This window comes from Chanodichthys erythropterus, chromosome 8 (genome assembly GCF_024489055.1).
Source record: "Chanodichthys erythropterus isolate Z2021 chromosome 8, ASM2448905v1, whole genome shotgun sequence".
Lineage (NCBI taxonomy): Eukaryota > Metazoa > Chordata > Actinopteri > Cypriniformes > Xenocyprididae > Chanodichthys > Chanodichthys erythropterus.
The window spans coordinates 3,492,699-3,520,683 of NC_090228.1; the positions used below are offsets into that span (position 1 = coordinate 3,492,699).

General features: G+C 37.5%; 2 protein-coding genes across 3 annotated transcripts in view; one reads left to right on the forward strand and one right to left on the reverse strand.

Moving 5' to 3' along the window:
* Positions 1-1,531, forward strand: part of csrp2 (cysteine and glycine-rich protein 2) — a 9,281-nt gene extending 7,750 nt beyond the window's left edge. The window contains exon 6 of one of the 2 annotated variants that reach the window (XM_067391461.1): positions 821-1,531. In XM_067391461.1, coding sequence (XP_067247562.1) covers positions 821-897 — 77 coding nt within the window. In that variant the 3' untranslated portion in view covers positions 898-1,531. The remainder of the gene's footprint in view (positions 1-820) is intronic. The other variant, XM_067391460.1, reaches the window with a different exon arrangement.
* Positions 1,532-1,706: 175 nt separating this feature from the next.
* zdhhc17 (zinc finger DHHC-type palmitoyltransferase 17) lies at positions 1,707-27,669 on the reverse strand. Its single transcript, XM_067391459.1, has 17 exons — positions 27,595-27,669; positions 16,508-16,611; positions 16,162-16,284; positions 15,751-15,828; positions 14,683-14,827; positions 13,750-13,814; positions 13,500-13,662; positions 13,298-13,423; positions 11,764-11,906; positions 11,555-11,657; positions 8,445-8,567; positions 8,254-8,316; positions 8,023-8,116; positions 7,672-7,755; positions 7,364-7,521; positions 5,627-5,721; positions 1,707-5,190 (listed from the first exon to the last, which is right to left on the reverse strand). Exons 1-17 carry the CDS (start codon positions 27,655-27,657, stop codon positions 5,052-5,054), a joined length of 1,869 nt encoding a protein of 622 aa, XP_067247560.1. The 5' UTR covers positions 27,658-27,669; the 3' UTR covers positions 1,707-5,051.
* Positions 27,670-27,985: the final 316 nt, after the last annotated feature.

Here is a 27,985-nt window from a genome sequence, read left to right on the forward strand (position 1 = left end):
GACGTGATGCAACTATGAGACGTAATAGTCAATCAAACATCACAGCCAATCAGAAGAGTGCATGGGCGGGCTCTCTCGGCAAGCTCCCGGTATCATGAGAAATTCAGGCGGTAATGCCTGATCAAAAGTTGTTATCGTGATGTCTTGACTAATTATAACCTATTTCACTATTGTATGATGTTTATTCCATTAAGTGCACAAAAAACATGCTTGAAATATAAAATGAATGTCTTTTGCATAATAAACTTCGACATAAACGTCATCATAATGCATTTTACACTTTATAAATCATAATGTGATTTTGCAGTAATTATAATCAGAAATACTACCCATTAAATGTCTGTTGAACCAATGGGATCATTCATGGACCAGTGTTGCCAAATCTGCAGTTTTCCTTACTTTAAGACTGGTTGTTTTTCATGTCCGCGGGTTGAAGCAGCCCCAAATAACATATTTAGCCCCTGGAATGCGAATTTCACAAGGGGTACCCCGCCAAAAATGCGTATTTTTACCCCCCGAAATGCGATTGGGCTAGTTTTGAGTAACAATTGGGTTGATTTTGTTGTGAAAACCTGGCAACCCTGGAGGAGGACTCGATTTCTCAACACACCAGCACTCAAAAGTCAAAATCATTAATATTACACCATTTAAACATACATACCGAGTTACTGAAACTGTAATGACATAACATCTGATGAACTTTCTGACCTCTTTGAGAGGCAAAGTTCATCAGTTCTGACGACAAACCTCGGCTCATATGACATGTCGCTCACTTATTAACTACATTCATGCTTAATTTCTTCTTTGTTTCTTTTTTTAGCATGTTATGCAAAGAACTTCGGACCCAAAGGATTTGGATACGGTCAAGGAGCAGGAGCTCTGGTCCACGCTCAATGATAGTATTTTCTTTACTGTTATTCAAGAGGTTGTTACTATTATTTCAAAAGAAGAAAATAATTTTCTTATATTTTCATGACATTTAACAGGCAGTGCGAGCATGTCGCTCACATTTGCGAATAGATTGAATATGTTCTGATTCTTTACTATTGTTCGGTAACACTTTACCATAAGGTTCCATGAGCATTAACTAGCAATGAAAAATTCTTCTAAAGCATATATTCATCTTGGTTAATGTTAATTTTATTCACTAATACATTATTAAAATCAAAAGTTGCATCTAATGGACCTGAGCTGACATGAACGAACAATAAACAGTTGTATTTTTGTTAACGTTAATGTAGTTATTGCTCATTGTTGTTAAATAATGCATTAACTAATGGAACCTTATTGTAAAATGTTACTTTATTTTGCTTGTAAATGTATCCTTGCATCCCTTTATTATGGTAAAAAAAAAAACATTTGATCAATTTGCATTGCAAATTCTCATTACATAATTGATATTTAAATTGTTTTATATTAAATACTTTATATTATAAATGCTTTTATATATAAAATATTTTTTAAATTACAGTAATGAGAATTTGTGAAAATGTCACAATCCCAATTTTTATTAATAAAAAGTCCTAAAAATAAGGTTAATTTTCTTTATTCAAGATATTCTATTTTTCCACCCTTTAGATGGTTTTAATTGTTCATAAATCAATTTCGATAAATTTAATATATTATAAACTGAAAATAAGGACAGAGTCCTAAAAATAAGGTTAATTTCCTTTTATGCAAAATATTTTTCACCTTTTACTGGGTATTAATAGTTCATAGAGTGGTACATTTTACAAGCTTCTAAACATGTTCAATGTGAAAAACTCTTGTTTTCAGTGCACTTTTCTTTTGTAGTGCAGTCACATTGAAAACTACTGCACAGATCGTACATCTTTGAATGTTTTATTAATAAAGCCATTAAAATTGAACCATGCCCAATAAGTTACATCTGAAGCAGAGTAGGGTGACGTCCTGATCTCAGCTGAGGCACTGGAGATGAGCATGTGCTTTTCACATGGTGGGAAAACAGCCGGCCAAACCGTAAAGGCATAGGAACAATAATATGTGAGTATCTTCTCTAAAAACAGTGTCACATGTATGAATGACTGTTACTGTGCCTAATCTGAATATTACAGTATGGGGGGCCCAATCGACCGCGTCCATGAGTGATGACGTCATCACAACGTGCCCCTCTTGAGTTACAGCGTTTCTTACGTCTACTTCTCTGGCATTTACAATTTGTACATCCAGTGGTACAACAAACCCAGCAATGAAACATACAAAAGAAACCCTTTAGGTTGGATATTAATCAACGAGAATGGGACATTCAGATATAATACAAGTGGCCGCAGGGACACGCAATAACGATACACACATTGGGTTTAAAATGTAAAAACAAACAAACAAAAGGATAAAAAACCCAGTTCCAAATACTGAACATTCACTATTTACAGATGGGGCGTCTCTGGGATGGGATGGCAGGGTGATGTTCACTATGATAAGAGCCCCAGGTCCAGGCTTTACACATGCAGTGGAGACTTGCAAGGTCAAAGGTCTATACACAGCAGTGCCAGACGCCACTAAAAGCTACAGTCATACACTTGGATAATAGTCGATTTTTTTTTTTTCTGCTTTTTGGTAAGATAAAAAAAAAAAAAAAAAAATTAGGAGCAGCTTCAACTAACACAGACAAAATAAAAAAAACAAACAAAAGTCACTCACAGAATAATGAATCTAGTTCATTTATGTACAGATGCACATTCTTTACATCAGTTCGTCCTGTCAGCTGTTGCTGCTGCGATGACATCGCCACATCAACAGGAAGAGGAAATGGAGGAGAGCAAAAGGGGGAGGAGCTTCCTCTTTACGTAAACGTGAATATCCCTTGGCGATGTTGGGAAAGCAAGTTTGTTTCTTCAGTAAAAACGAACAACAAAAAAAGATCAGTGCATTGCTTTAGGCAGACAAATATCATCGCCGCCACAAAAAATTAAAACAAATCTGCCGTGATAAACATATCTTCCATTAAGTTCGTACAGCTACTCAATGGCTTTTCAACAGCATTTCAACTTTAAATGTATTCACTTCCTAAAACTACATACATAATAAATATAGAGGTTCACATACGAGCGTATTATTTCTTGTAAATTCCGAGGGCATCTGGGTGAATCCCATAAACCCGTCGAGAGCGTGTCCAGGTCACATTTCCACCCAAAATCAAATCTACTTTAATGAAACTGAAGACCGTTCTGCAGCGTAACATTATTTTGATAGAAATTCAGCATATTTCTCCCGCAGTTCTCATTACCGTAATGCAACCAGGCATTATTTGTTGTAATTCTCATTGTAATACAGTATTTTTAAAAATTGTTTTATCAAACAATTAATACAATGATTTAAAAAACAATTAGCATATTATAAATAAATTGCTATTTAAATAATTTCAGTAATGAGAAAGAGGTTTCTGTGCATTATGGTAATGAGAATTAAGGGGGAAAATGGTTTCTGTGCATTACGGTAATGAGAATAAAAGGGGAAAATGGTTTCTGCACGTTACGGTAATGAGAATTAAGGGGGAAAGTGATTTCTGTGCATTACGGGTTATGATAATTAAAGGGGAAAATGGTTTCTGCACGTTACAGTAATGAGAATTAAGGGGGGGAATGATTTCTGTGCATTACCATAATGAGAATTGCAGGGAAAAATGGTTTCTGTGCATTACGGTAATGAGAATTAAGGGGGAAAATGATTTCTGTGCACTACGGGTTATGAGAATTAAAGTGGAAAATGGTTTCTGCATGTTACGGTAATGAGAATTGCAGGGGAAAATGGTTTCTGTGCATTACGGTAATGAGAATTGCAGGGGAAAATGGTTTCTGCGCATTACGGTAATGAGAATTAAGGGGAAAAGTGATTTCTGCACGTTACAGTAATGAGAATTGCAGGGGAAAATGGTTTGTGTATTACGGTAATGAGAATTAAGGGGAAAATGGTTTCTGCACGTTACAGTAATGAGAATTAAGGGGGAAAATGTTTAATTGTCATAAACTAAATTATAATGCCAAAAACTATTAAACAGGCTTAATAATTAATTTTCTTTAACCAAAATACACTTCTAATTTATTTTTGGGGATTTTATGGTAAAATATAACCCAGGTTCATGTTTTCGACACGTTTCGCAGGATTCTCCCACCTAGACTATTAAACATGCTGCAAATGTACATATATGCTGAAAAGACATGTAAAATGACTGTAATTCTTTGAAAAATACTACATAAATAGGTTAAAATAAATATGTTGTAAGTCACATTATTTAAAGAGGGCTTCTCTCTAGTCATATGAATGTTTTTAGCCTATATGATGCATATTAAACCATCAAAACATTCATACAGAATCATGATCGGAAAAATCAAGGCAGCTTAAAGGAACCGTTCACCTAAAAAGGAAAAGTTCTGTCGTCATGTTATGTTCCAAACCTGTATGCATATTTTTTTTTTTGTGGAGAAATTTTGAAAAATCACTTTTCACTTTCACTGTATGGAAAAGAGCAGCGTGAACATTCTTCGAAACATCTCCTTTTGTGTTCCACATAAGAAAGAAAGCTCAATGCGACACAAGAGTGAGCAAAAAATGACAAAATTCGCAGAACAATTCCTCAAAACCACAAACGGCACAGCGGCTGCTAAGCTAATTCTCATTCCTACCCAAACTTCCAACCGATGAAGATCTGATATCACTTTAAAACCAACAAAAAAGGGTCACAGGACGAAAACAAAAAGCAAAACGAACGCAAGTCGATGTGCGAAAGAAACCACAAACGTCTCTGCTGACCAATCGAGGAGAGTTTGTTGTACTGAATACACTTCAGAAGCCATTTACTTCCTCCTCTTCCTGTTCCTCGCATCCCTGCGTCTCATAGTGCTGTCTATGGCAGGGGGGGGCGGGTGGAGTTGGTGACTGTAACCAATAACAGCATGCGTATCCTGACTGGGTGAGGTTTGCAGTCTCAGTGAAGGAGATGGTCCCGGTGAGCAGCACTTCCTCAGGAAAACCTCTCCCCTCTCCTCCCTCTCGCTCCGTCTTCTCTAACGCTCTGTCGCTCCTTCACCGCGCTACACCAGCTGGTATCCTGAGCCGGACGTCTGGTCGTACTCTATTGTGTACTGGGAGGTCCAGTCTATCACCACGGGCCGCAGCAGACCGCAGCAGCGCAGCTCAAAGAAATCTATGAGGTTCCTCATACAGCCGTGACTGCAGGTGAAAAACAGGAGCAACATTAGTACAGGGAATCACACAATTAAAGGGATAGTCCACCCAAAAATGACATTTCGGTCATCATTTCCTCACCATCAAAATGTTTCAAACCTGTATGAATTTCTTTCTTTTGCTGAACACAAAAGATGATGTTTTGAAGAATGTCTGTAACCAAAAATGTGATGGGCCCCGCTGACTTTCATATTATTTTTTTTTCCATACTATGGAAGTCAATGGGGCCCATCAACTTTCTTCAAAATACTAGTTTTGTGTTCAACAGAAGAAAGAAATTCATACAGGTTTGGAACAAATTGAGGTTGAGTAAATGACAGAATTTTTGTTTTTTGGCCAAACTATCCCTTTAAAACTGTGTTCAGTGCTGTACAGATAAAACTGTTGCCAGCTAAACCTGAAATGAGTTTTAAGGACTCACTTGAAAGGGCTCTCGATGGACGTGGCTGTAACTTTAAAGTGCTTATATCTTCTTGCGTTCATTCGCTCATTTGTAGTGATGCCCAGAACAGCGATCTATCAAGAGACAGTCAAACAAATACAGCAACATACACATCAAACCACAAATACACACAAAATCTTTCAAATATATGAATAAAACGGGACCATAAGGTATGTTACAGGATTTCACATCAAGATGGCATTTATTATGCCTAAAGCTCAAAGTATACTTGATTTTTTTTGCAGGTACACTAGCATACGTGTACATTTGAACACGTAGCCTTTCAATGTAGCGTTGTCAGAATACCAAAATTTTGACTTTTGATACGATACCCAACTTAAATATCACGATACCGATACTTAAACAATACTACGGCAAAAACCTAAAACAGCAGGAAAAATAAATAAATAACGCATGACAGAACTTGTGACTTCACCAGTGTGCAGGCTGATAATTCTGGATTTGAGCTTCATTGCTGTGAAGTTAGAGTTAGATTTAATATAATTTTTAATGTTTATTATTTTCATGCTCAAAATTGTAAATTAGTCTTATTTGCTGTTATGCTTTTTTGCTGTTTTTTTATACGTTTTTGACAGTAAGATTATTGTAAATACTTAGAGCAATGTTATTAAAGCAAATTGTTTTAAAATAACTGTATATACCCTTCACATATTTATGTATTTTTAAATTAATTTTATTTTTGCAACCAGATATCACTTATTAAACTTAGACTCAATAATACACCTCAGGTTTGCTTGCACGAGTAAAATAAATAAAAAAACACTCATTTAATGTTTGAGAGCATAAACATAATGCTGGTATCACATTCACTAACCTGTCGCTCTTTAAATTCTTTGTACTCGGGATGTTTGACGACAAGATGCTTTTGACTCCCTTCGCTTTCGTTATTTTGTAACATCTTTTGCAGACGGGCTTTGTGGCTTTGAAGCTTGCCCTGACTGTCGGCAATGTAAGCAAAATAATACCATATTTCGCTCCGTGCATCTGCTTTCTCAACAATTTGTGGACGGTCTGCAAGAGCACCTGTATATGCAACCATGCCTCTCGTTTCATCACCATAAAAGCCGCTGCGCAGTTGAGAGGAATAAACACGCACTCAATAGAAGCAGCGCACTGCACGCACACTGCCCCCTGCTGTCGCACTTTAGGAAATACAGCTGGCATTCAAAGTACCGGTACTAATAAAATGAAGAACGAACCATTTTTTAAAGCAGGGTATCGCGATACCTTTCTAGTACCGGTATATCGTGCAACACTATTTCAATGTATACTCTATTTGATAGTGTGTGCTCTATAAAGTTTTCAAAGTTGTCCAGTGTCTGCGCTATTTTTCTCCAGATGTTATGCCCGATGAAAATGTCTCTTGATTCTTTTAAACTAAAGTTAAGTCTATCTCATAACCCCCTCACACAAGTGCTTTTCAAATCGAGTGTGCTTTTGTTGCAGTCTCTGCTATTTTGTTGTTGTTCTGTCTCTTTAGTTTAGATTTCTACAGTAAAACACCGACCCAGGCCAGTGCTGCCATCTCGTGGAACAACTGATTATTGCAAAACAGATTGGGTGGCGCACGTACGCACTATCCTTGTGACGAAATTTGCATCATGTGCACTTTACGCGGACCCATGCAAACGTGTAAAAACATACTCTGGGCTTAATGATGCTAATGATGCTGGGCTAAACTTGAGCGTATCTCACCTGGTAGAGCTGGCACATGATGAGCACAGCGACCCACATGAAGTGAAACACACTGTTGAGAAACATCCAGAACATCCACGGCGAGCAAGTGGCGATCTGCGTGATGTAGTTCCAAAAGCCATCTTTAGTGTAGCTGGTAGCACAGTGAATACTCCAGTCTGCAGAAACAGTGACAACAATTCATTATTATTATAAATATGTATGCTACTAATGTGAAATCAATAGTATAAGCAATTGAAAGTTATATATATATATTAATTTATCGTCATGTTGTTCGTACAAAACCGTGAAAACTCAATTGTACTTACAGCAAATGCATCCATATATCATCCAACAGATCATACACAACAGGAAGAATAAGTAGCCCATAAAGTAACGGTGGTTTCCACTTCCTGCCCACGAACAATGAGGAAAAAAAACAGACAAAGGAAAGAGTCATACCTCCCGCTTTACATTCCCTTTCTTATTCTGTCCTTGACTCAAATTAGTACAAGAAGAAATATGAGGTTTGTATTACGGGATGCAAAAAATAGTCTTTTCTTGAGAATCAATAGTGAATGCCCTGAACAATCTCTGACTTTTCATATTAATGTCAGGCATGTGAGGTTGGTGAAGGCCGGTGGGGAAAATGATGGAAGATTTGCCCTTGGAAAACTCACCTACGCAGTTGCCTACCCAAGGGCAGTGGTGATCAAACTTGGCGATGCATCGATTGCACACGGCGCAGTGTTTCGATCTGATGGGCTTCCGTATCTGTGGAGTACAGGCCGTTAAAATGAGTGCACCTCGATGGAAATTGCAATGCAAATCAAACTGTTATCAGCCAGCCAACGCTCGACGAGACGACTGGTGCTGAATGTGTATAAGCAGAATTGAAAAGTCATAATTACCAAACAGGTGCTGCAGAATATGCTGAGATCCAGACAGCCTGTTTCTGCCAGTTCAACTATAGTCTGAAGAGAGAGAGAACAATAGAAAAGTAATGCAAGTGATGCTTTCTTCTGCATTAAGCAAAGATGTTCTGGATGGTTTTTTACCAGCCCAAGATGAACTTTAGTACTGCTTAGATTAGAGATTTTACCTTTTTCTTCTGCTCCTCAGATGCTTTGATAATGCCGGGGTCGGACTTCCAGGATTTGCCAAAGTTATAGAAGAGAGCCAGGCTATTGAGCAGGAAGGGCAGGTGGATTGTGACAAATGGGAGATGTGTGAAGGGTTAAGGAAGTTTCATTTTAAGGGGTGGTTTATTATGATTTCACTTTTTTAACTTGAGTTAGTGTGTAATGTTGCTTTTTGAGCATAAACAACATCTGCAAAGTTACGACGCTTCAAGTTCAATGCAAAGGGAGATATTTTCTTTTACAGAAATCACTTTTTAAGGACTACAGTGAGCTTCTACTCGGGTTGTTGACATCACAAACATTAAAATTTACATAAACCCCGCCCCCGAGAACACGCAACAAAGGGGGTGAGGCCATGTTGGGCTGCTTTAGAGAAGAGGAACAGTTGTTGTAGTAGAGTTTTGGCTGCGTGAGATTCTCCAGCTTTGTTGTTGTTGAGCTGTTAAAGCTCCACCCTCTTCTGGAAAGGGGGCCGGGAGCAGCAGCTCATTTGCATTTAAAGGGACACACAAAAATGGCGTATTTTTGCTCACACCCAAATAGAGGCAAATTTGACAAGCTATAATAAATGATGTGTGGGGTATTTTGAGCTGAAACTTCACAGACACATTCTGGGGACACTAGAGACTTATATTACATCTTGTGAAAAGGGGAATAATAGTTCCCCTTTTATATTAATCAAACTGATTAGAATGAATCCTTCACACTAATTTGCAAGCGATGTTTCAAATAATTACATGAAAAGAACCTATTCAAAAGAATGATTCAATCACAAATCTGAGGACAAGAGACTGAACGTGGGAATAATAACCAGTAATCCGTCAATCAAACTTGCGATGCTTTTAAGACATGCAAATTCAAGATTCTTCTAAGAAATGTCGTAAGATATTTCAGGGAAATTACTTACTTTTTCTCTTATAGAAAACAATCTGACAAATTACTTTTTGAATTGAGACTGAAAATTTCGGTGGAATTCTGAGCTGTAACATGTCAATGAATTATTCCATTAAAAAAAGTAACATTTCCTGTTTAAAATGTAACATGAATGCCTCCATCAACCAGAGACAATTAAAGGACATACTGTCTAAAAAGACACCCACAATGCAGAAAATCTGTTTCTCCTGTAAGTGGGTCGGTGGTTTAGTTGAGCCGAGCTGCACACGGACAACAATTACAGCAGGGAAAAAAAGCTCAATCCTCAGAGGAGGTGCTTTATTGTTGGATGATAAATAGGAAAACGGATCCACCCAGAGCTCTAGATCTGATTTTTAGCTACAGGGATTGCATTGTTTCTATTCCTGAGCTCTGGAGAAACACCTGGACACATGGCGGATCTGTGCACACTTAACATCACTCCACAGCCTCCAATTACAGCACAGAGCCACACAAACCACATTTCAGCAGCTTCACTCGACAAACAGATCCAGACATGAGTCACGACTCGAGTGGTTTGTTCAAAAGAGGAGGAAATGCTTCAAATTTGGGAAGATATCCTATTTTCCCGCTGTTTGACAGCAGCATAAACATAGAAACGCAACATGTGTCATTCCCAGACAAGAACTCGGCCTTCTTGTGTTTGTACTAGATCTCTCGCACACCGCGGTGGGCGTCATGAACAGAATCTTATATCACAGTATGACTAATTATATATCACAGTGACCATTTATAGCACAATATAGTTATGTTTGCTGGGAACGTCAACAAAAATGGTTTATTTATATTAAAGAACCATGTAGAAATGCCAATTTTTGGATATTCCAGTAAAATAAATACTTCAAAAGTGAAAAGCCCTTCATCTAATTTTGATTCTTATTACTTCTTGATAACTTGCATTTTTTTGCAAAAACTTTTTTTGTCTCATTTAAACAACAATGGATTTACCTAGCAGATATATGGTGTAGCAGAATCTCAAATTGACGACACGTTTCTCCCATTGCACACTATATCAAGCCGCCCAACCGTATTCTCGCCCACACAATAACACTTCAGGTGTCAATTTCACTACATTTATTGTGTGCGTCACTCCTGATTCCATGGAAAAATATCCATATCCATGTCAAATCTGTCAAAGATGATGCATCTGCCCAGAGTTTTACAGTATAAAGCATCAACATAACTTGAAACAAATCAGCTTCAGAAATCATGTTGGCTTCAGTAAATCGTGGTCGAATGAGGGATATTTACATAAAACATAGGGATAAAAACATTCAGACACTGAAGCGTACTGCTAAACTTCCCATCTATATCCTCAGTTCTTTTCATTAGGTCTGTCTCACAGAGTGAATGTTTAAACAAATGTCTCATGAGCTTCTCTATAGGATTCAGACCTTTCAATATTGAAAAGTTTTAAATTGCCTTATAATCTGGGTCAATTCAGCGACTCTCATTTAAGTTTCTTGCTGGGAAAACAACAAAGACAGAAAGAGAGAAAAGATTTTGATTCTCTTATGATGCTGAACACAAAATATCATCATCTACTAGAGGTTCTGACAAAATGTTAATTGATGCAGGCTATTTAAAAAATATCTTGATAATTTGAATAAATTACTTTTAAAAAATTGGTTTGAATGGAGAATGATGAATGAATGATTCAATGACTCATAAAAACTTCACTTGTTTCATTACTGGACGAATCAGAGTTTTTGAATGAATCTCTTGAATGAATGATTCAATGACAAATACATTTTTAAAGTCACTTGTCGCCACCTACTGGTGTAACGATGTCATTGATAAAATCTTTATCTGAAGCGTCAATTCACTTTCAAAAGGAGATTTACTCTATTTTGACCGTAGACATCAGTGTTTATATCCGAACTATAAACTTACACAGTAATTTGAATTACTGTAACAGAAATGATGATACTGTGTGGTTGAAAAGACCGCCATCTTTTAACGATTAATCAAGCAGCTCTAAAAGACAAATGGATGCTTATGTGAGTCACTTCGGCTAAGGCTGAAGTGCTTTTTGTGGATTGAATCAGCTTAAGTGGACTGCATCAATTCCATATTATGATCATCAAACTGTCAGCAGAGGAATTGAAGTAAAACTGATGGAGAAATTGAAAAGGATATCGTTCCAGAACCAATAAAACCAGGTGATGTACATCCAGAACTTAGTGGCCAGATAGATGCCCAGAGGAAGAGCGCTATGCATGGAGTGATCAAAGAAAGACCTAGAAACAGAAATCAAATGTTAGCGATGATGCTCCACACTCACATCAGAATCCATTAAAAGCCTGAACACCACCACAGATGGGTATAACGGCGTGCATGTCGTACTTGGAAAGAAACTGCACAACGAGCCACACCGCTGCATACATCACACCCTTTATGAGCCAAGAGTCGATGTCAAGATCGGCAATAAATCCCACCAACCAAATCACCAGGAACGGAGTTCCCAACATCACCTTCTGCCTGAACTCCTGCGAAAACACACAGAAGTCAAAGTCTGGGGCCAGGTTCACAAATATCTTAAAGGGTTAGTTCACCCAAAAATGAAATTTCTGTCATTAATTACTCACACTCTTGTCATTTCAAACCTTTAAGACCTTCGTTCATCTTCGGAACACAAATTAAGATATTTTTGATGAAATCCAAGAAGATTTTTATCTCTGATAGAAAGCAACATAATTACCACATTCAAGATCCAGAAAAGTATTAAAGACATCATTAAAACAGTAAACATAACTACAGTGGTTCAACCTTTGTTTTGTTTTTGCGCACAAAAAGTATTCTCATCGCTTCATAACATTAAGGTTGAACCACTGTAGTCACGTGCACTATTTTAATGATGTCTTTACTACTTTTCTGGACCTCGATTGTGGTAATTTTGTTGCTTTCTATAAGGGATAAAAAAAAAAAAAACTCTCGGATTTCATCAAAAATATCTTAACTTGTGTTCCAAAGATGAATGAAGGTCTTACGGATGTGGAACGGGTTAAAAAGGGTTAGTTCACCCAAAAATGAAAATAATGTCATTTCTTACTCACCCTCATGTCGTTCCACACCCATAAGACCTTCGTTAATCTTTGGAACACAAATTAAGATATTTTTGTTGAAATCCGATGGCTCCGTGAGGCCTGCATTCACAGTAATGACATTTCCTCTCTCAAGATCCATAAAGGTACTAAGAACATATTTAAATCAGTTCATGTGGGTACAGTGGTTCAATATTAATATTATAAAGCGACGAGAATATTTTTGGTGCGCCAAAAAACAAAACAAAATAACTTACTTAGCGATGGCCGATTTCAAAACACTGCTTCAGGAAGCTTTGGAGCATAATGAATCAGTGTATCAAATCATGATTTGGATCAAGTGTCAAACTGCTGAAATCACGTGACTTTGGCGCTCCACACCGCTGATTCGACACACTGATTCATTATGCTCCGAAGCTTCATGAAGCAGTGTTTTGAAATCGGCCATCACTATATAAGTTGCTATTGTTTTGTTTTTTTTGTGCTCCAAAAATATTCTCGTGGCTTTATAATATTAATATTGAGCCACTGTACTCACATGAGCTGATTTAAAAATGTTTTTAGTACATTAATGGATCTTGAGAGAGGAAATGTCATTGCTCCCTATGCAGGTGTCACCGAGCCAACGGATTTCAACAAAAATATCTCAATTTGCATTCCGAAGATTAACGAAGGTCTTACTGGTGTGGAACAGCATGAGGGTGAGTAATTAATGACAGAATTTTCATTTTTGGGTGAACTAACCCTTTAAGACAAGTTAGAGGTTATCCTAACTTTAAGAGGTTATTTATGATGATTTTTTTTTAACTGATTGCCAAATCTTTCAGTTGGTTTACCTTGTCCATTTTGAGTCGTTTCAGGTATGAGGGGCTGTCGTAACCTTTGGCCTGTCTGGCCTCCTGCAGATGATTTATCATCCACACATTTTTCCTCTGTTTGGCCAGATCCAGTGGTGTCTCCCCCTGCCACCGACAAATATCATTAGACGTCATGTACACACATCATTTCAGTGTGCTGGTGTGGCCGTCTGAACTTTACCTTGATGTTCTGTGCATCGACGTTAGCATTGGCCTCCAGCAGCAGGCTGATGACCGTCGTGTTTCCGGCCAGTACCGCCCAGTGCAGAGCCGTGTTCTTATGATATTTATCACCCAGATTCACTGACACGTTAAATGTTAGTAACAGCCGTGTCGGGTCAACACTGCGGCGGAACGCAGGAGATCACACCTATTAGCTTAACATTTCACAATGGCAAAAGAAAACATTTCCTTTCACAATACACACACACCTGTGCGTCCGATAAGCCGCCCACATCAAAGGGGTCATGCCATTCTGATCCATCATATCCACATCCTGGAGGACGACACAAAAAAAAGACTTAAAAGATCAGGCTGATATCAAATGCAATGGCTTCATGTAATCTTTCCTAGAGGTCAAACTGCTGTGAATGGAAATGTTATAAACGCCCTCTGCAGGCTGAAATGGACTAAGCAAGACAAAAGTAAACTAGGCTTTTAAATATTTCTGCTCCAAAACATACAAAAATATTTATAGGCCTACTTTAAACTGTATATAACTGTGCATATGTAAATGAACAGATTATTTTGTGAATACTAGTAAAATCTATATATTGAATAATGTGTGTTAAATAATGTTCATAGCCTTTCCTTCTTGTAACGGGTTGACACAGGCAGAAGCTAAAAGAGTTTACATTGAATAAAATGCCAGATTCTGTTTATTTAAAATAGTAATAATAACAACCAGAAGAAAAAAAACACTATGCATAATACGGGACTTTTAATTATATATAAAATAAAATAAAATAAAAAAACACTGGGACTCTTATTTTGAAATATATATGCTTTACTATTGCTGGATGTTGATTTAAAAAGATTTAAGATTTTTTTTACAACCTTAAATTTTACAACCTTATTTTTTGGGGACTTTATTTGTACATGCGCTCCTAAATACATTTTACATTTCGCACACATCTATTTTAGTCGCACATCCGAGTGTCACACTGTCGATCCCTGGATGAGACATTTTGTTGGTTGCTTGGTTTCTATTTTAATCATGTTTTCCTTGGTAACTCCACCCACATTGAAATCTCACTGGCTCAAATGGCTACAAATTAATCAAAGGTATTCTGACAGCTTTTGTTTTAATGAGACCAGCACCACACAGAACCTTTTATGAGGGGGCTTTACTTAAACAAGCGTACCTGTCCCTTGGCAATGAGGTAAGCCACAATGGAGGTGTGTCCGAACTGAGCAGCCAGATGCACACAACTGCAACCCTCTCCGTCGATGAGAGACGGATCAGCACCGTACTTCATTAACTGCACCACCATGGAGAGATGGCCCTGTCTGAATGAGAGAGAGCAGACAAGAGGGGTCACCGCATGCTTATACAATGCGCATTAATAAAACATCACACACACAGTATGCACATAATTACACTATTTTTGCGAGTAATTGAATTTTTATTTTATTTTTTACATTTTTGGGTGAACTGACCCTTTAGCTACTTTAGATTCAGTTAGTTGCCAAAGCAACATTTCTACTTTTCTAAAGTTTTAGCCTTACATCTAATACTTTTATTTCAAAGCGGAACTCAGTAAGATTTGCAAAGCTCCCCCTACAGGTTCCTTCAGTGAATCACACTGTCGTAAATACTCCAAGTTTTTCAAATACAGTACAAGAAATATCGATGGAGGTGGGTAATTTTCAAAAGTGTCTTATAAAGTCATAATATATACATTGTTTTTGAATTACCGTAAAGCATTCTGTCACTCTCGCGTGAACGTGAACATGAGGTGAGATTGTGTCGGGTCGATGCAGCTCAACTTGCAAGTTTTCTGGCGTAGACATGCCAGAGGAGGTTAGTGCACGCCTCAAACACACCACTACAAGTCAATTAACCATCGTAAGGACTTAGAAAGCTATTTATGAAGGTAAAAAAGTTACTTAGTTCAGCTTTAATTCAGCTTTATTTCACTTACAGAAAATGCTTTTTAATAGTTTTAAAGTTTTTTTTTAGTTTCAAGTTTTAAAGTGAATGTGCGCAACTTCAGCTTCCATGTCCAGTGTGATGAATGAACTAGAAAGTTTTAGTACGATTTTTCTCTTCTTGACCCATAAAGCTGAGACATTTAACACAAATTATCCCAGTTTATTTCCAAGATAGCAACTGGACGGCACTCACCGAATTAAACATGCAACACATATGAGAATTCACTGTTTGGTAAACAGTATGCATAGTATATACTGGGCGTTCTGCAATAAGTCACCTTGTAGCCCAGTGTAGTGGTGTCGAGTTGAGATCTCCTCCCAGCTGGTCGACTATAGCACCTTTTGATATGTAATGCCTGTGAAGAGGAGAGAGACAGTATTCAGGAAACGAGTCGACATCTAGGCTTTCTTATACAGTTAAATGTCAGTTGCAAAAGAGAGCAGTGTAAAATGAATGACAGCGACAGAGCAGGCGCTCATTAAGAGGAGGATCTGCACACACAACCCCCTAATGGAAATTTCAAACTGGTCGTGCTTCTTTGCTCGTCTGAATGCTGACAGAGTCATAACTATCTATTCCTCTGTGTATGTGGTGTCTCAATAACAAGAGGGAAAAAACTAGCTAGGAAAATCATCAGATCCAGGAGAGGAAGGGGAATGTGTATGAAATAAACAAATAAGACACATACTTGACCAAGTCTAAGCGGTTGTTAATTGCCGCCCAATGCAGGAGTGTGACATTTTCTTTATCCGGCTGACGCACGTCATATCCGGCCTCCACCAGCTCGCGGCAGCGCTCGAATATGCCATACCTGAGCACACAAACAGCTCAAATTACACACAAGCACTACAGAAACATCCCTGAACAAACACAAACACAACAGTGTCAAATGTACAGTGTTTTGAGTTCACTCATAAAACCGAAACTGGACAAGACCATGCAGCTCAATTGACCTCTCTTTGATGGTATTTTAAATATCTAGATGTTTCTGGGTCTTTGCTTGGATAGATGTGTGTGTGTGCTTTTAGACTCACTGGGTGGCTTTGACGATGTCCCAAGTGCTATAGTCGTCCACGTGGCTCTTGCGGCTAACGCTCTCGTTGTAGCCATGGCTGTAGTGACTCTGGGGTTTAATTTCCTGTGGGAGAGAAACACAGTCAGTTCATCTCAATTATCTCTAGAGCGAACGGATAGAAGGATGAGTGATGGATGACACAGAGGAACGTGTCTTACACACCATCAGTCTCCATGGTGACATCTGAGATATCTCACTCTCAAACACACACACACACACACACACACACACACACACACACACACACACACACACACACACACACACACACACACACACACACACACACACACACACGCACCTGAAATAAAACTGAAAGGTGCTTTTAAAAGGGGCCGTGTCATGGAAAACAGGATTTTCTTGCTCTTTTTAAGTAGGAATTTGATGTGCTGCTGTGTGTGACAATGCAAATTGTAGTAGAAACATAATTCTGTTATTAAAAAGTTCATACAAAAACTACATCATGCAATTTAAATGTTTGTACAACTCAGTTTTTATTTGAATGTTATTTGATTAATTGATTATTACATTACATAAATCACAAACACATATTTAAAAGTCACTTGTCGCCACCTACTGGTGTAACAATGTCATTGATACAATCTTCATCTGAAGCATCAAGCTACTTTCAAAAGTGATTACCGTAGACATCAGTGTTTATATCCGAATTATAAACTTTTATCCCCGTACTTCTGTGATAATTTGAATTATTGAAATAATGATACTGAAGCTGTTTCATACCTATACATGACAACGGCTCTCTCTGGATCAGTGTCAGCGTCAACGCAGATTTGAATGTTCGCTGTGATCGTACTTGTCAAACTTTTAGCCTATTAGACATATAGCAGAATCACTGATGCTAGGAATTAGATCACGTAAATGTTTGAATCGCAATTTAACGATTAATCGCGCAGCTCTACTATCAGCATATTAAAAGTGATACAGAGGATCTTTTCGTCGACTGAGAAACCAAAGACTGTTAGTGAGTTTTTGAAATGAGTGCATGCATAAGAACAACCCCCCTCCTTCACAGCTCATTTCGAAGGAACGCCTCCCAAAACTCGTGCACAAGTATTGGAACATGAGTGTTTACCACCGGCATTCGCTGTGGATTCATTATGTCGGACTCACCGCAGGTAACTCATAATCTGCAGTTGTTACTCCTGTCTCCTGACAAAAACATTGCATGCGGCGCCTGTAGAGTGTGGAAAGTTACTGGAGCGCGCAGCCGCGCTCGTCTCTCACAAGGAACGTAATGGCAGTGATTGACAAGCCAGAGGGCCAATCGTTTATGCGATAATCGCGTAAATGATTGGCTGATGTTTTTAAGGCCCTACCTCGTGCACAGATCATGTATATTAATATTATTCCTTTCAGTGCACCTAATAAATAGTCTTTTGTCAGTTAGTAAAGACAGTTTCAAGTAAGATTGCAAAAATGTATAAAACAAAACATCCTCTTTAGCACCTTTTCATATCAACCCTTTTTCAGTTCATGCGGAGGTTAGCTCATCATAACAAATGCTATTTATGCACCATCTTAATGGGTTAGTCATTCATTACTCAACCTCATGTCGTTCCACACCCTTAAGACCTTTGTTAATCTTGCGAACACAAACTAAGATCATTTTGTTGAAATCCGATGGCTAGCCAGCAATGACATTTCCTCTCTCAAGATCCATTAATGTACTAAAAACATATTTAAATTAGTTCATGTGAGTACAGTGGCTCAATATTAATATCATTAAGCGACAAGACTATTTTTGGTGCGCCAAAAATATGAACCACTGTACTCACCGTTGCCTTCTGTCAGCCGTATAATGTGTGTCAATGTTAACACAATCTATAAGAGTCAAAAAAACATGCATAGACAAATCCAAATTAAACCCTGCGGCTCAGAACGGCACATTTATGTCCTAAGACACAAAATGATTAATTTGTGCAAGAAACCGAACAGTATTTATATCATTTTTTACCTCTAATACACCACTATGTCCAACTGCGTTCAGCACTCACTTAGTGACGTCTGATCGTGCTCTGACAATGGCAGTAATGTGTAGCGCTTATACTTCAATGAGTGCTAGACATCACTTCCATTGTCAGACCTCACACACCGAGTGCTGAACACAGTTGGACATAGTGGTGTATTAGAGGTAAAAAATTATATAAATACTGTTCGGTTTCTCGCACAAACCGATCGTTTAGTGTCTTAGGACATCAATGTGCCGTCCTGAGCTGCAGGGTTTAATTTGGATTTGTCTGTGTATGTTTTTTTGACTCCCATTGACTTCCCATTGGCACACATTATAAGACTGACAGACGGCAACGGTTGGAGTTAAAAATCATCATTTGTGTTCTACTGAAGAAACAAAGTCACCTACATCTTGGATGCCCTGGGGGCAAGCAGATAAACATCAAATTTTCATCTTTGGGTGAACTATCCCTTTAAGTTGTGTTTTTAGTACCTTTATGGATCTTGAGAGAGAAAATGTCATTGCTCCCTATGCAGGCCTCACGGAACCATCGGATTTCAACAAAAATATCTTAATTTGTGTTCTGAAGATTAACGAAGATCTTATGGGTGTGGAATGCCATGAGAGTAAGTAAAAAAATACTGAAGACTGAAGAAACAGAGTCACCTACATCTTGGATGCCCTGGGGGTAAGCAGATAAACATCAAATTTTCATTTTTGGGTGAACTATCCCTTTAACATCACAGCAGCAAAAACAGTCAGTTTAATACTAAGGATGAGCAAGGCAGCAGAAAATGGAGTTTTTCTGACCAGATTTGGTTTAAGAAACTTTGTCTAACATTATAATTAGACTAATAAACCCCTCGGACTGCATGTGCTGCTGATGCTCACAGGTCAGGGGGAGGGTGTTTGATGACCAGCAGATGTCCAGAAGCTTCAGCTCTATTGATTGGTGGGGAGGGTCTCTGTCTATTGTATTAAAGGCCCAGGGGATGCTGATGTCCGATAAAACTACCAAAAATGACCCAAGCCATTTTGACCTGAACCTCTATCTTTTTAAACTTTACACCAAACCCTTTTCAGGGTGGTATATATATATATTTTATTTATATACCACTACAGCCTTGCCCTTTGTATGCTCATTTATTTAATATATTCTTTTAAGCCCTGATTTCAGCTGATTACCCCCCCTCAAAATTAACATAGAAAATGCAAATGCAAAAATAAAATGTGAAAAAATTTATATAAATCGTTTTATTTTAAACCAAATACTATACTTTATAATTATAAACCACAATGTCAAAAAATCCAGAATATAACAATATTAGACTAGACACAGTTTGCCATTTACACACCAGAGAATTCAGTTAGATGTGCACTGTGTACATTCTACACAGTAAAATGAGATGCATTCTAGCAAAAGCTTGAAACAGATGCAAAGGGCAAACAGAAAACACCCACAGAACACAGGGGAGTCCTGGCAAACACATCGAGCTCCCTCTGTGTGTGTGTGTGTGTGTGTGTGTGTGTGTGTGTGTGTGTGTGTGTGTGTGTGTGTGTGTGTGTGTGTGTGTGTGTGTGTGTGTGTGTGTGTGTGTGTAATGCCAGGCCAGCAGAGATGAGACACATGCACACACTGGCCACAGAGATTCACATTATAAAGATGAAGAACTGGCAAACACAGTAACACAGTATGCGTTCATAATCAGTAGCATTTAATCCTTAAAATAAAATTCTCGTATATGGAGTACTTCAATTCATTAGTAAAGAGTAAACAGCTGGACAGAGTAACACAGCTCAGTAATGAAGCCGAGTGATGCTTTATCAGCACAATCCTGCTTCAGACAAGAACCTGCACACTTGCAGCCACAAACACTAAATATGAAGCCCTGTTCACTCCATGTGGGTCTGTAATTATTACCTTTATAAACACCAGAAAATCAGACAGTCTCTGTATTGAAGGCCGATCGATCTGTCTAGCACTCATATTATAAACACAAAGATTCAGCGAGCAGCCACACGACTCCACACTTCCAGAGAAAAGTCTAGTGAGATCATCACAATTACCCTACAGCAAAGCATGCAGAACGAGAGAATCTGCATGAAGGCGATATACAAATCGACAGCTGAGTCAAATCTTCATTTCTAAAAGGTCAATTAAATGAGTTGGTGTCATCCATCACAATATACTGCCACAACTACCAAAAAATGATGCACACACACTGCATGAAATACTGTATCCAACAATGCAAAGCACTCAACATATGAACCAGAAGCAATATCAACCATGAATTTTAACCTTTCCTCAACTCATAATTTAAAAAAACATAAAAAAGACAATTTGCAATTTGCATTATGATAACTGGACACTACTCGCCAAAATTATGTGCGATGTAGTAAAGTCATGTGACAATGTTTGAAATGCATTACGGTTCACATTTAGTCGTCAACCAATATGGGTTTTTGATGGCCAATGAAGGCTGATATATATGGTATTACAATATTTAATTCGAAAAACAATTGCTGGAATGGCTGAAATTACTAAATTAGGAATAATTGTAAAATGAATCAATATGAAAAAAATTAGTTTGAACTTGACAAAAAAATAACTTTTTACATGCTTTTTTTTTAACAAACTATTTTACATAAAGTACACAGTGCCACATGACAAGAATATGACAATGTCAAACTGCATAATGCATATAGCGCAGAAGACAGAGTTTGAAATAAAGGATTTAAAGAAAACAGAAAAACTTACTGGCTTAGTTTTAAAAAAAAGTTTAAAATTACTAGTATTCTGAAATGAAAAAACGATTTATATTAGATTTATATGTAAATAATTAAATGTATTTATATTAATGTAACATTAAAAGGCGCTTATTTTAAATGTATTGTGCAGCTTTTTAATGGGGCAACAAGCTATAGATACGACAGAACAAAATAGGCTATGAATAATCTTTCAGTGTGCAAAACCATGATAATATGAAACGCTTCAAAACAACAGCAAAAAACCGCTAATGCACATCCCGGGTGCAGAATGATGCGCTTGAAGCAATATCGAGTCAGAGTGCGCAGTTGTGCTGCGCATTGAAAAGTTCACGGTACAAAGAGAATCCCTGTGTACATCTGACTGTATACAGTTCATTAATCATATGTTTCGTTCATTTTTAAATTCCAGTTATTGTGCGTGTGACACAAATTCATAGTCCTTGTGTTGTGCGATCTAACAGACATCCTGTAGCCAGTATGATGACATCGTTCAGAAACAGCAATAAACTCCAGTAAGATAAAGTCATTTTATGCAAATCCACAGCTCTTTATCTACATATCAAGTATTATAATGGGAATATATCATATTGGAGAGTTTTACCGTGCTGACTGTCGTTACCGAACGCGACGCGCTGTTTGAGTGCTGAATGATTGACAGCTGTAGCAGAGGGAGAAGACGAATTTCTGACCGTGAACTTATCGATGTACATATCCTTCTGTCCCTCACATGAAGCTATGGAATGGCTTCAGATGACTTTGAATATAGTGCACGAAAACTTAATTGGTGCTAGTCTACTTACTTTGCTCTATGTCTCCCACTTTTGCCATATAAAAGAGCGCAATTATCAGACGGTAATTTAGTATATATCGCGACAAACATAATTTCCGTTTCATTCTGAGACTGTGGCGGGCCGCCACAGTCTAGTCAATGTATGGGAAACACTGATATATATATATATATATATATATATATATATATATATATATATATATATATATATATATAGCAGTACAATATGCTATAACTTTCAAAACCATGGTAATAGTGAAATTCCAGCAGGGTAGGCTGAACTGAGGAGCTCACAGCTAGCAGATGTGCACTTAATCCACATCTATTAGTCATAAGCATAGCATTAATGTTAATTCGGGTTATTAAATTCCATTTTAGCCAACAGAGAAACAGATCTCATGAGAAATCCTGAGCTGAACGTCTCTACACAACGCACTTCCTTCTAATTCTCTGGGATCAATCTGAAAACAAACTCTGATGTGTTACATCACATGTAGAATTAACAACCACGCCACCAGTTCAGACCACCGAGAGAAACCTATAAATCGAGCAGTTGGGAGATTTAGCATCACCAGCAGGTCTTTATAAAGGTGTTCAGTTGTTTCATTCATCATTTTTGTGCTTGGTATCAGGCAGTTGGTCTAATTCAAAACGGGCCTAATGTTCCTCCTGCCAGTGAGGAAACAAGCGTTTACAGCATCTGCGGGACCATGTGACACACACTGAGATGCTTGGCTTCCCATTTCTACAGGAAGACATTAAGATCCGGCTCTGGGGAGCTTGTGCTTTATCAACAACTTCTGTTAATTACGTTGCCATTTATATCTTTAGTTCATGTCGATGTCCGTAATGACATGTCTGGACTGACCGTCAACAGCCATTAGGAAATTATATTCACACCGTCAAGGCAATGACACAGCTATGCATCACAATACAGGCCCGTTCACACCAAGGAAGATAACTATAGTGATTAAGATATAGTTTTAAAATCGTTCTAAATGTAAATGAATAGCACACCACAACTATAATGAATACAACAGAGAGGAACAATATCATTGGAATCACTTTCTGATCGATATTATTATCCAGATTATGAACGATGAAAACACTGACAGCCAATCAGAATCCAAAAAGAGCTCAAGCATTTAAAGAGGCAGACGATGAAACTACAACGTGCTTAAAATAAACTGAACACTATTGTCTGCTGGAGGTAGTCATCGTTCTTGGTGTGAACAGGCCTTAACTGGAAATTAATAATCTAACATGTTTATCTCAGGATTAACATAACCCAGGATTATTTTTTTATGTTTTAACTCAGAATTAGTAACTTCTTGTTTGTAGTGCGATTTCACACGCAAGTTTTACATCTAAAACCACGAAATAACACGCAAAATGCAGAAACAGGAAACAAAAATTTGTTTTGTTGCACGCAAGCAATGGCCTTTTCTCCAACAAGATGGCACACTTTTGACTACAGAACACACACTTTCACTTTGACCTCATCATCTTTAGAGGAAACCTCAGGTCTGATGGGGGACGGTGGGGAACAGATGGCTGGTTCTTCATTATATGACTGCCGCCCACCCAGGTGACAAGGGCCCAGCATCTGAAGAAAAGTGGATCCTCCTGTCGATGTTTCACTAGTTAACAGCATTGATTAACTAAAGACAAATGCACAAATTGTTTCTTTCCAATCACTGAGATACTATTATAGTTTAATATTTTGAATTCGTTTTTAATTAGTTTTAAACAATTTTTTATTTATTATTAGTTTTCGTTTTAATTTTAGTTTAAGTTTTAGTAATTTAGTTGTGTTTTTGTCATTTTTATTATTTATTTATTTTATTTTTTTTGTGTCGACTCAATTTGTTTGAACAATGTAAGGCTGAACACCGTTACTGACAATCCTCATTTTGGCTGCGTGAGATTTTCCAGTTTTGTTGTTGTTGAGCTGTTAAAGCTCCGCCCCTCTTCTGGAAAGGAGGGCCGGGAGCAGCAGCTCATTTGCATTTAAAGGGACACACACAAAAACGGTGTGTTTTTGCTCACACCCAAATAGGGGCAAATTTGACAAGCTATAATAAATGATCTGTGGGGGATTTTGAGCTGAAACTTCACACACACATTCTGGGGACACCAGAGACTTATATTACATCTTGTGAAAGGGTCATAATAGGTCCCCTTTAAATATGTCTATATAGATTTTTTTATTTCAGTACATCAAGTTAAAATAAATGAAAATAAGAAATGTTGTCTTGGCAACTAGCTGAAATAAAATAAGTTTAAGATTTTTATTTCAAGTAAGTTTTTTTTGTGGTTTAAGTCTTGGTTAACACCGAGTCTTTAGGTTTCACTTTACATTCCTCTTTTATTCTTCTTCTTTTCTTGTTTTTTTGGCAATCAACAAAAGAGCATCAGGAACAATGCTTCACTTTATAATATAACCTTTTGATGATGCATCACAAGCCAAATTGGGGACAACTAATGTATTTTCTTTCTCTCAAACAGCCACATGCAAAACACCATTTCTATCATGGTTTCATGTTCTAGCCACTAAACCAACCAGCTCATCCTACTGAACAACAGGGCACAGACAGCAAACACACAAATTATTACAATGATGTCAGTAAATTTTGTAAAATAAGCATTCATATTATTATCATACATAAATTGTATTATGCCTTTGCAACCCTGCTCTACAGATATCAGCATAAGCCATTTAAAAAAGCTTATAATATTAAAGGTAGGGTAGGCAATTCCAGAGAGGCTAGCAATAGCAAGTTAGCTTTAAAAGCATGAGACCCCACCCTCCCTTCAGAGCATCTCCAAAGCCACGCCTCCTCCAAAACACACAAACACGCAAAACAGAGTCTGCAAACAGCGTTAAATGTCCTCATGTCTCAAAGCACATAACTAGGGCTGTCAAACGATTAATCAAATACAATATAAAAGTTTGAGTTTGCCTAATATATGTGGGTGTACTGTGTGTAATTATTATGTATATATAAATACACACTAATTAATCTCTATATTTAAGAGAAATATGTTATTTATGTACAAAATATTTTTATTTGTATATAATATAAATTATATAAAAATATAAATAAATATACTTGTAAATATTTCTCAAATATATACATGAATGTGTTTGTATTTATATATACATAATAATTGTATAACACAGTACACCCACATATATTAGGCAAACTCAAACTTTTATTTTGTATGTGATGTGAATTAATTGTTTGACATCCTAAAGTATCGATACTTTCGATACTGGTGTTGTATCAAAAAGATCAATTCTCAAATGGAAGTATCGATCCTATCTGTTTTTTGTTTTTGTGATTTTGGGATATTTTAATAATAGTAGTACGGCGTATATTATTTACAATTTAGGCTACTTAAGGCAATGGGAACTGCATCATCTTCTGCTGTATCTCCAAGAAAAACAGGCTGAAGAGGAGAATGTCATCAACATTCACTTTGTTTCATCTCAAAAACATATAAAGGGAAGAAATGTAGAAGCGTGACAATTATTGAGAAAAAGTTTGTGAGACGTTACATTTTTTTGGTTATATTTGTTATATTTTGTTGTTAGCCTACAGTGATATCTTTGTTAATTTAATTAATAATGTTCAGTATTTTTAATAAATGTAAAAAAAAAATCATGTCAATTGCAGTTTATTCAATATTAATAATGATGGCTATCAAAAAACAATATAAAATCACTCACATGAAAATATTTAATTGGAGTATCGGTATTGGTATCGATATCGTCGATACTTGTCTTGAAAGTACTTGGTATCGGATCGGAAAGAAAATGATTGGTATCGCCCATCCCTACTACGCTGCAGGCTCTGCGCCGTAGTCTATGCGTCTGTTTTCATTTATACTTCTGCGTCTTTGTCCGCGTTGACGTGCATGCAGACCACTAGAAGGCAGTGTCTGCGGTCATGTTGAGGATCAAGGCAAAAGCCAAAGAAGCAGCAGCTTGTCATGTATGTTGTCAGAGACGCTTACAAATAGAAATGGGTAACGACTTTTGTTGCAGTTTGACTGCATGTGTCCCCTGAATCAGAGCATTATTTCATTCCTATGGAAGTTGAAAACGCTCGCTCTTCTCCGCACCAGTTTTTTAACTTGAGGGAGGGGTTCTAGCAGACCAATCACAATGCTCGCGGTCCGCGTAGAATTGACGCGTTATTACATTTTTGAAGAGGTGCATGTCACGTATAAATCAACCTTCACTGGACGCGCTGATGACGTGTGACCAAACACGGTCGTCCAATCATTGCATTCGGGCTGAATGCAATGATTGGACGAACATTTTTTGGTCTCGAGACTTCCACAGAAGATATATATGTTTTAATACTTAGATCACTTCTATTATTGATGGCTATCAGGATGTGAAGAGAGTTTCAACCAGTATAACAAAAACAAACAAATTGCCTACCCTACCTTTAATATATTATATATATAACTATAAACATGCTTTCAATAAAAGAACAATTCCGGTCTGCTGAGATCTTCCTTTCAGTCCAACAGGTCAGCTTGTGTTAGTATGACTACATGTGTGTGATCATGTGTATGGTCAGTCTGCCTGAGCATGAATAATTTACAGCAGGATGTCCCATATGAGCAAGCTGTCTCGCTACACACACCAGCACTGGGTCCAAAAAAGGCAATGAATGAACGAAAGAAACAAAAACTGTCAATTCATTATCATAAATTGCATTTTTGAGGTGTCATGTTATGATTTAATAACTCTAATTAACCTCAGAGGAGATGTCCTACTATTGCACACATAGATCTTTATATGCATGAACTTCCAATTATATTAAAATGACATGTTTCATCATGCAAAAATTCCCTACGTCAATGCAAAGTCGGAAACGAGTCATTATACAATCAAGTAAATCAGACATTGCAGCTCAAATAATAGCATTTATGCATAAATACATTTATGAAATTTACGAGCCTGCAAATTACTCACAACAATGACATTTCTGAAGCAAATCTGTCACATTCATAACAACAACAAACACCAAAATGCAGTCAAAAACAATCAGACAGACTCTTACGGTGCACTAAAAGCATACTAATAAAATAATATGCTGAAATTAATCTTCAAATCTGAAGGTAAATGAAAGCAATTGATGATGATATTTGTGAATGGTGTCTGTCATTTAGATGCAAACGCAGCACAACACACTGTGAATACTTCAATAATACCCTAATGTCACGTTTGTCATTGCACAATATGGACTAAAAACGCACCCCTGCCTTAGATCATGTGATTATACGTGCGATTAAACGGAAAATACAAATAAAATCTATGAATATGAGAGGCTAACGTTAGCAGCAATGCTATTACGCAGCAGTGGGGGGGATTCAGCCCCTCTCCTTCATTGTGAGAAGTTAACGGTAGAAATGGCGTTTTACCGGACGTCAAATCACTTCAGCTTCATTTAGTATGGCTGATGCGGTGCAGCTGGATAAAGGCTGTATTTTTTACCTCGGGATGGAGGATCGGGACGCAACCAGCTTCTTTCTCAAATTCATCCAGAGAGTCCGCCATCTTGCTGCTCGACCACGCGGAGCATCACGGGAAAAACATTTAGGGGGCGATAAACAGGAGACGCGCGCGCGCACGAGGAAGCACAGCGTGCGCGCGCGCGCGTGAGATTTTACCTAGTCAATTAAAGTATATATATTTAATATTCTATATTATTATTATTATTATCAGTTTTAAAGTGCATCATTTGCAAAGCTTAAAAAAGAACCAATACAAGAACATTATTATTATTATTATTTTTTTTTTTTTTTTCAATTTCACATTCTACCAAAGTCCCTTTAAGGCAAGTCATTTCACTCGGCGGCCATCTTTGAAACGCCTATCCGGCATT

Coding starts and splice junctions, on each gene's coding strand:
- zdhhc17 (XM_067391459.1), bottom strand. CDS start 27,657: ATGGCGGACTCTCTGGATGAATTTGAGAAAGAAGCTGGTTGCGTCCCG. Junction 8,568..11,554: donor TTTATTGGTTCTGGAACGAT/ATCCTTTTCAAT, acceptor CCCTTCACACAT/CTCCCATTTGTCACAATCCA. Junction 7,522..7,671: donor GATATATGGATGCATTTGCT/GTAAGTACAATT, acceptor CTGTTTCTGCAG/ACTGGAGTATTCACTGTGCT.